This window comes from Setaria italica, chromosome VI, assembly GCF_000263155.2.
Source record: "Setaria italica strain Yugu1 chromosome VI, Setaria_italica_v2.0, whole genome shotgun sequence".
Classification (NCBI taxonomy): domain Eukaryota; kingdom Viridiplantae; phylum Streptophyta; class Magnoliopsida; order Poales; family Poaceae; genus Setaria; species Setaria italica.
Window position 1 is genome coordinate 28,605,778 of NC_028455.1, and position 8,036 is coordinate 28,613,813.

Consider the following 8,036-nt stretch of genomic DNA (forward strand, 5'->3'; position numbering starts at 1 on the left):
GCCGAGGAGCCCGAGGCGGACCGGCCGGTGCCGCTTTACGAGCCCGCCTCCTTCCGCTGCGTAGATCCGTGGCCGGCCATGGCCGCCGCCTTCCGCGCCGCGCCCTAACCGGCTGCCGCCGCCGCCTACCGCGCCCGGGGCCGGCTGCCGCCGCCGCCTACCGCGCCTGCTGCCGTCCGCCGCCGCCGCCGCCGCCGCCTACCGCGCCAGCCGCAGCGCCTGCTGCCCGATCCGGCGCCGTTCCTGGTGATAGTGGTAAGATTGCTCTAACAACTCTAGTTTAGGCATTTTTCTTCAGTGAGTTTAGGCATTACATTTCATACATGAGTAAGAACACCTACGTTTCTGAAATCACGTGTTAGGACGACACGAGGGTCGGGCATTAGACAAACGAATACCGATTTACAATCGATGCCGGCGATACCGTCTCACGGTCAATGAAATCTCTGGCCCCTAGCACAGAATCACTCATGCTATCCTTGTACGCTAGCACCTCGACTGCGCATTTTGTCTGCAAAACATATTCACTGACTTACATCCGTGCTAAATGTGTGTGTCATATCTGAATGGTAAAGCATAGTCCTGATTGCGAGATTGCTTTGGACGGTAGAACAAAAGTAAATTTCAGCAAAAAAAACTACACATTGAAGTTCTCACAAAACTACCATTACATTGTGGATTTGTGGTGGTTCCCTGCCCGATTTGGGACGTGTCCCACTTACTGTCAATGATCCAAAAAGCGTCCAATGCATTTTACTGTTGGGGATCCTATAATTTTAATTAATTTGTGTACCTTGTTATCGCTGATAACAGTGTTTGCTTGCTGCCATGATCCTATAAATCTATACATATACCATGTTACAGTTTGCATATATTTTCCAAAATCTCTTTTATATATGATTGCTCTAACAACTATGAGTGTATTAAATGGAGTTGATCTCCCAGATCCTCACCATATTTCCCCCTCTGGGTTCACAGATTCTCACAGGAAGAAGGAACCCTAGTGCTGTCCCCCTCCCCGTTCGTGGCCTCCAACAGGATCTTGACTTCCTTTCCCCAAGGTATTATGCCACCATATTTTCTGAATGAATACATTTGTGCAATAATTTTGGTATTGCTTACATGCATATGTGCAGTAGGATTTAAGGTATTTTTGTGATGTGCTTGCACATGGTTCTCCTGGTAGTAGTTGGTGGTATATAGTCCTGAATTCTTTGGTCTTTTGTGTTATAGATGGATCAACAAACCAAGGTTGTTACTTGTACTGCTGCTGCATATATGTTGTTGTCAATGATGGCCATGGTTATTATTGAGTCTAGAAAACGTAAGCAACATGCAAGGAGAGAAGGTATTACTTATGGACCTATCGATGAAAGGGATAGGATGAGACTTGAGTACTTAAACAACAAAATTTGGAAGGATGATACAGTTTGTGTGAACATGCTAAGACTAAATAGAGCCAAGTTCTTTCGGTTTTGCAACCTATTCAGGGATCGTGGTTTGCTTGAAGATACCATCCATTGTTGTGTTGAGCAGCAAGTGGCAATGTTTCTAAATACCGTGGGGCACAACCTTAGGAACAGAGTAGTTGGGACTAATTTTGATAGATCCGGAGAAACAGTCAGTCGTTATTTTAACAGGGTTCTTCGTGCTGTTGGTGAGCTACGAGGGGAATTAATTACGCCTCCATCATTGGAAACTCCTACTAAAATACAAGGGAACCATAGATGGGATCCTTACTTTAAGGATTGTATTGGAGCCATCGATGGTACACATGTAAGAGCCTCTGTTCCTAAAGATATGGAGTTAGCCTTTCGTGGTAGGAAGTCATATGCCTCTCAAAATGTAATGGCTGCCGTAGATTTTGATCTCCGGTTCACCTATGTATTGGCTGGTTGGGAGGGGACAGCACATGATGCACTAGTGTTAAGAGATGCTTTGGAGCGTGAGAATGGACTTCGAGTGCCACAAGGTAATACACTAATACCATATCAGATTCTCCATATGAATCATTAATATAATAGAAATATGATATACTTTCCATCACATTTTAGGAAAATTCTACCTAGTTGATGCCGGATATGGAGCAAAACCAGGATTCTTGCCCCCTTTTCGTGGTGTTCGTTATCACTTGAATGAGTGGGGGAATAATCCTGTCCAAAATGAGAAGGAGCTATTCAACCTTAGGCACTCATCTCTTCGTATCACAGTAGAGCGTGCATTTGGGTGTCTAAAGAGAAGATTCAAAATTCTCGATGATGCCACTCCTTTCTTTCCTTTCCCAACTCAAGTAGACATTGTTGTTGCTTGCTGCATCATTCACAATTGGGTTATACAAGATGGAATTGATGAGTTCTTCATAGAAGACAATAATTTTTCAAGTTATAACCATGCTACAACATACAGTGGACAAGCACATGAGCATACCGAGATGGTTAATTTCAGGCAAAGTATTGCTGATCAGATGTGGGCAGACCATCAAGAGAACAATATTAGTTAGTACCCACTAGTTTGTTGATGTATTTCAGTTTTGCAAGTATTTTCCTAGATGTGTTTGTGTTGTATGGACATATTTATTGCTATATTTCAGTTGTATGAACATATTGTTGCTATATTTCAATTGTATGTACTTATTGTTGCTATATTGTATTTGGAAGGACTTATTTGCTGCTGAAATCCAGTTAAATGACATACAATCCTTGTTGTATTTGGTGCTGAAATCTTGTTAACTTAACATCCAATGCTAGCTGTTTTTTTTGTTACATGCCAGGCAATGGATGGTCATGTTGAGGGACTTGGGAGAGGTACTGGTGTGGCTGCCTGGACAGCGCCAATGTCCAATTTCATGCTGAAAAATCTTGCCAATGTCGTTGCCAGTGGTGTTAAAACAGGAAAGGGCTTCAAAAAGGTCTATTTCAATGCATGTGCTAGAGCTGTCAATGAAAAATTCAACACTACGCTCAATGGTGAGCAGATTAAGAACCATCTGAAGACATGGCAAAGAAAGTGGGCAAAGATAACACGACTCAAGAGCTTGAGTGCATCTGGATTCGATGAAGAGAACTACATCATCACCCTTGATGAGGAGCACTACAATGGCCATGTGCACGTAATCTAGTTTCTATTGTTTTGTGGTCTTGTTCTTATCATATTTTTCATACTAATTTCTATTGCATTGTAGGATCACAAGGCTGATGCCGAGTATTTAAACAAGCCTCTTGAGAACTATGCTGAGATGGAAACAATCTTTGGGAAGGATATGGCTACTGGCAAGTTTGCAAAGGATTCAAGTGCTCCTCTTGGTACAGAAGATGGTGATACTGAAGATGGGGCTGCAAATGGTACAGAAGAGGATCCTAGTAGTGCTTTTGAGGAAGGGGCAACATCTAATGCAAGACCTAACAAGAGGGCCAAGATTGTTGAAAGTGCAGAGGAGGGGTTGATTGGTGCGTTCAACAGAGTTGGTGACAAGCTTGCCATGGCTATAACGCAGGTTGCTAAATCTAATAATGAGCTGCCAGAAGATCTCTTTGACAAAGTGAATAGCCTTTCAGTTTCAGGCTTTAATGATCTTCAGATATCCACATACTATGCGCATCTGGTGGCCAATCCTCTCATTGGTAAAGCTTTCTATGGCTTGCCATTTCAGCACCAGTTACATTGGATGGCTATGTTTGTTAGTGAGAGGTTCCCTGGACAGTAGGTGCTTTTGGAACATACAACTAGTGATAGTGGTAAAGCTTTCTTTTAACTAGGCCATGTTTGTTACACCTGATAGTTGTAACGGTCTCTTTTGTCAGTCATATTTCTTTTGCTAACTGTGGCCTATCATATAGTATGCCTTGAACTTTCTATATTGTGTAAGGCATGGATTTGATGTAATGGTACTGTGGTAAATGCCATCTATATATATGAATGATATTTGATGGTAAACAGTTCGGTTTGCTACCAAGCTTCCTTTTGTTTATTGCATTCTCAATTACCTGCGTCTTCAAATGATACTTTATTGGGGATAATATTACTTGCAGAGTTTTCAGTTTCATCATGGCAGTGACCTCCCTGTAGTTTTGTTATCTGAAGGCAATAACTACACTGGTCTGATATTTCTGTTAAATGAATTGTCTCTGTTTTAGACTATATATTGTGTATATATATTGTATATATTTCAGACTATATATTATGTCACCATGATTATCCTTAGAAAGAAGGAAGGTATGACAGGTAGGAGGTAATGTCACCATGATTCTGCAGAAGGTTATCATAACCAGCTATCCCTCGATCCAAACAGAAAACGGGATCATCCCATCCCACATTTATCCCTCAAACCAAACAAAAAACAGGGACGCCCCTGTCCCTCTAACCAAACAAGAAATAGGATCATCCTATCCCAGAAAAGTAGGACAGGACCGTCCCGTCCTACATCGTCTCCCAACCAAACGCACCCTAAACTTTCAGCGCCATATAGATATAAATAAGATACACACTGAAATCAAATTAACTGTCTAGTTTCCTTTTTATTACTGGAACTGTTCTAATCAGAAGCCTGGCAGCATTTATAACAGGGAAGAAACAGAAGCAACATCCTTGTAAGGTAAACATTCTAAAGAAAAAGCCAATAAAAATGCTGTGCTGTACTAGATGAACTATTGGATCTGAAAACTTACTATGCTTAGAAGAACCTTGGGTTTTCCTCCTATATTTGCAACTATGTTCAGCATAAAAAAGCACAACATCCCTAAAACAAAGTGCAGTGCCAGTATTACCTCATTAATTTGTTTTTATCCATATGCATTGATGCGGCCCCATGTTCAACAAGTTACCAAAACATCAGAGCTAAATCACATTGCTAAACTGCTAGTCCCTAGTGCTAAATTACATTGATGCTTCTTGTTAAGCACGCTAATGGGTAGCACAACATAAATATTTACAGGGAAACAATGCGCTGACTTCAGTGTACATATTAAAAGCCCAGAACCTAAGATCAATTATAGTGCTGAAACCAGGGGTGAAGCATCATGTTGCATATGATTCATATAGGTCAGCTTAAAGCAGTTTCAATACTTTTGAAATCCAAGAAACTAATAAATGGCAGTCATGCTTAGAAGGTAGTAGTCATAAGATTGGTGGATCGAAAAATTAACTGCAGAACATGCTAAACACAAACATGGTTGCACAAATACTCAAGTGGATTCAACAGCACAAGGCTTCAGAGTCTGTTACATAAGCTGACATGGCTAGTTCTAACCTCGAACAACACAGCTATATTTGACTTTCAGTTAGTGATATCATATTTGACTTTACAAGAGGGCAAAACTTGTAGCAATGTAGCGAGTGGATGCAAAGCTGGAAACTTATCTTCAATATGGCAGGATTTCCAGATTTTCTTAATAATTTGGATAAAGAACGGAAGGAATCGAAGCACAGAATAAGATCGAGCAAGTAAGATAAGCCTCACCCAGCCGGACGATGAATCCTCGTTGCCTGCCGACCTGTCATGCCACGGAGACCGATACCATCCACTGAGCCGATCTTTAACAGGCGTCTGGACATCACCACTCCGGGTGTCTCTCTGGCTTCTCCTAAACGAAGTTCTGGTGAGAGGGGCATGTGGGAGCGGCGCTGATCTGCTTGCCGCGCAGTGGATATGCCATGGTGGGGAACAGCATGCTCGCACCGGACCTTGGGCTCCGAATTGCGGCGCTCGGTCGTACGCGTGATGATCTCCTCGCGAATTCTCTCCTTCAGGAGCTCCCGACGGAGCGCGCTCACCGCCACCCCGCTGCATCCACAAAGCCCCCGCCATTAGCGCACGGCATTTCGCCCAGATAGTGCGTAATTGATCACCAAATCTCAAGCCAACCAAGCATCATATCTTCCCAATACCCTATTGATTGAACAATGCACAATTGTGCCAGGAGTAGGAGCTCAATTTTGCCCAAATTGAACCGACAAAACAATGAAATCCACCCATTTCGTAGACTCTAAGAGAGCAGAACCGCACAAAGAGGAATCGCAACAATCCAGAGAACATAGCGGGAACAACAGCGAATAACTGGATGTCTCACCGTGCGAAGAAGCGCCGGGGAGGCTGTGGTCGCCGTCCACGCGGGCCGCGGCGACGGTTTGGTCGGCGAGTTCCATGGATGGGTTTTGGGGGGTTTGGAGTTGGGAAAATTGGTTATGCAGGGGGTGCTGGGTTGCTCCCCTAAACTTTAGCTCCCGTCACATCGAATGTTTAGATACTAATTAGAAGTATTAAACGTAGACTATTTATAAAACCTATTACATAAGTGGAGGCTAAACGGCGAGACGAATCTATTAAGGCTAATTAGTCCATGATTTGACAATGTGTTGCTACAGTAAACATTTGCTAATGATGGATTAATTAGGCTTAATAGATTCGTCTCGTCGTTTAGCCTCTACATGTGCAATTAGTTTTATAATTAATTTATATTTAGTTCTCCTAATTAGTCTCCAAATATTCGATGTGACACGGACTAAACTTTAGCTCGAGAAACCAAACGCCCCCGTAGCATTGAAAGATCGCGACTTCCGTAAAATATCACTGAACGAAAGGTGCAGATCTCAGATTTCAGCATCAGCTCTGTTAACTTGGACAAAAATACCCCAAACCGGTGAGGTGGAGCCCGGTGCAACGCGGATGATGGGTGTGGTGGTGGAGGCCATAGGCGTGGCGCCGCGCTCGAGGAGGTGGACGCGATGGGTGAGGCGGGTGAGCTGGTTGTGTGGGGTCTCGAAGGCATCCACCTCCGACGCGGTGCACGGGTGGTCTATGCAGCACCGCAGCGGCGGGTAGTATCTGCCGCCGGCGGATGACGACAGCGGGTGCCACAGCGTGGCGGCTCCAGGGCAGCGCGAGTGGACGCCCCCGACGGCGGCATCGGTAGCACGGCATCGGGCGCTCGACCTGGAGCGCGAGCACCGCTGCATCACGCTTGGCGAGCGCCTTCTCGAGGGCGGCGAGCTCGGCAACGGCATGGGCCATCTTCTCCTTGGTGTAGCGGCGGAATTGGCATGCCTCCATCATGGCCTCGGCCTTCTTGTGCTACAGGCGGAGGATCATGGTCATGGCCTCGCTGGTCGTGTCGGCCACGGCGCCGCGCTCGGCGTCGAGCTCCGCCTACAAGTCCCCGAACGCGGCCTGCTGCCGGGCCAGCGCCTCGCGTAGCGCCGCGGGCTCATTGCCGATCTCCTCGCGCACCACCACGGGGGGCGCCTTGGGTGGCCCGGCGGTCCTCCGCATCAGCAGCGGCCTCGCGGGGGACGCGCTAGCCAACGCGGGCGCAGACGGGGAGGTGGAGGAGGTCGGGTGCTCGTAGAGGGGGCAGAGCGGGGAGGCGGGCGAGCGGGGGAGGCGTGGATAGGAATGCCTGGACTTGATTTTCTTTTATCCTCAAGCCAAGGGTAGCAAGGTCATTCCCGTTCGCGTTATATGCTGAAAAGTGAAATAAGGGTGTGTTTGGATCCTGGAGCTAAAGTTTAGTCCGTGTCACATCGGATATTCGGATGCTAATTAGAAGGACTAAACATGAGCTAATTACAAAACTAATTGCAGAACCCCTAGGCTAAATCGCGAGATGAATCTATTAAGGCTAATTAATCCACCATTAGCGAATGTTTACTGTAGCACCATATTGTCAAATCATGGACTAATTAGGCTTAATAGATTCTCTTGCGATTTAGCCTAGAGGTTGTGAAATTAGTTTTGTAATTAGCCTATGTTTAATACTCCTAATTAGTATCAAATATTCGATGTGATAGGGGCTAAAATTTAACCTGGGGATCCAAACACCTTCTAAGTTTTCGGTGAAAAAATGGGACGGAGTGCGAGTTTCAGATAACGTCTGCACCCTTCAGTGGTATTTTACGGGACCGAGTGCGAGTTTCAGTTAACGTCTGCACCTTTCAGTGGTATTTACGGGGCTAAAGTTTTTTAGTGGTATTTTATGTGGTATTTACAGGGCTAGTGGGATTTTATGGAAGTCACGATCTTTCGATGTTACGTAACCAATTTT

General features: G+C 45.1%; 1 protein-coding gene across 3 annotated transcripts; it reads left to right on the forward strand.

The window, feature by feature from the left end:
• Positions 1-190: 190 nt before the first annotated feature.
• On the forward strand, positions 191-3,743 carry LOC101752625. 3 transcript variants are annotated; one of them, XM_012846653.2, is made up of 5 exons: positions 331-1,061; positions 1,234-1,972; positions 2,055-2,434; positions 2,792-3,109; positions 3,182-3,743. In XM_012846653.2, the coding sequence occupies exons 2-5, from the start codon at positions 1,234-1,236 to the stop codon at positions 3,701-3,703; spliced, it is 1,959 nt and encodes a 652-aa protein (XP_012702107.1). In that variant the 5' UTR covers positions 331-1,061; the 3' UTR covers positions 3,704-3,743. The 3 variants fall into 3 exon arrangements, with proteins under 3 accessions (XP_022683578.1, XP_012702107.1, XP_012702106.1); XM_022827843.1 differs by lacking the exons at positions 1,234-1,972; positions 2,055-2,434 and adding an exon at positions 191-255 and having other exon boundaries at positions 979-1,061; positions 2,771-3,109; XM_012846652.2 differs by lacking the exons at positions 1,234-1,972; positions 2,055-2,434 and having other exon boundaries at positions 2,771-3,109.
• Positions 3,744-8,036: the final 4,293 nt, after the last annotated feature.

What these genes read in the sequence shown, in the direction of transcription:
- LOC101752625 (XM_012846653.2), top strand. Translation starts at nt 1,234, where the DNA reads ATGGATCAACAAACCAAGGTTGTTACTTGTACTGCTGCTGCATATATG. An exon ending in TGGACTTCGAGTGCCACAAG is followed by an intron (nt 1,973 to 2,054) that starts GTAATACACTAA and finishes ATCACATTTTAG; the next exon opens with GAAAATTCTACCTAGTTGAT. An exon ending in CACATGAGCATACCGAGATG is followed by an intron (nt 2,435 to 2,791) that starts GTTAATTTCAGG and finishes GGTCATGTTGAG; the next exon opens with GGACTTGGGAGAGGTACTGG.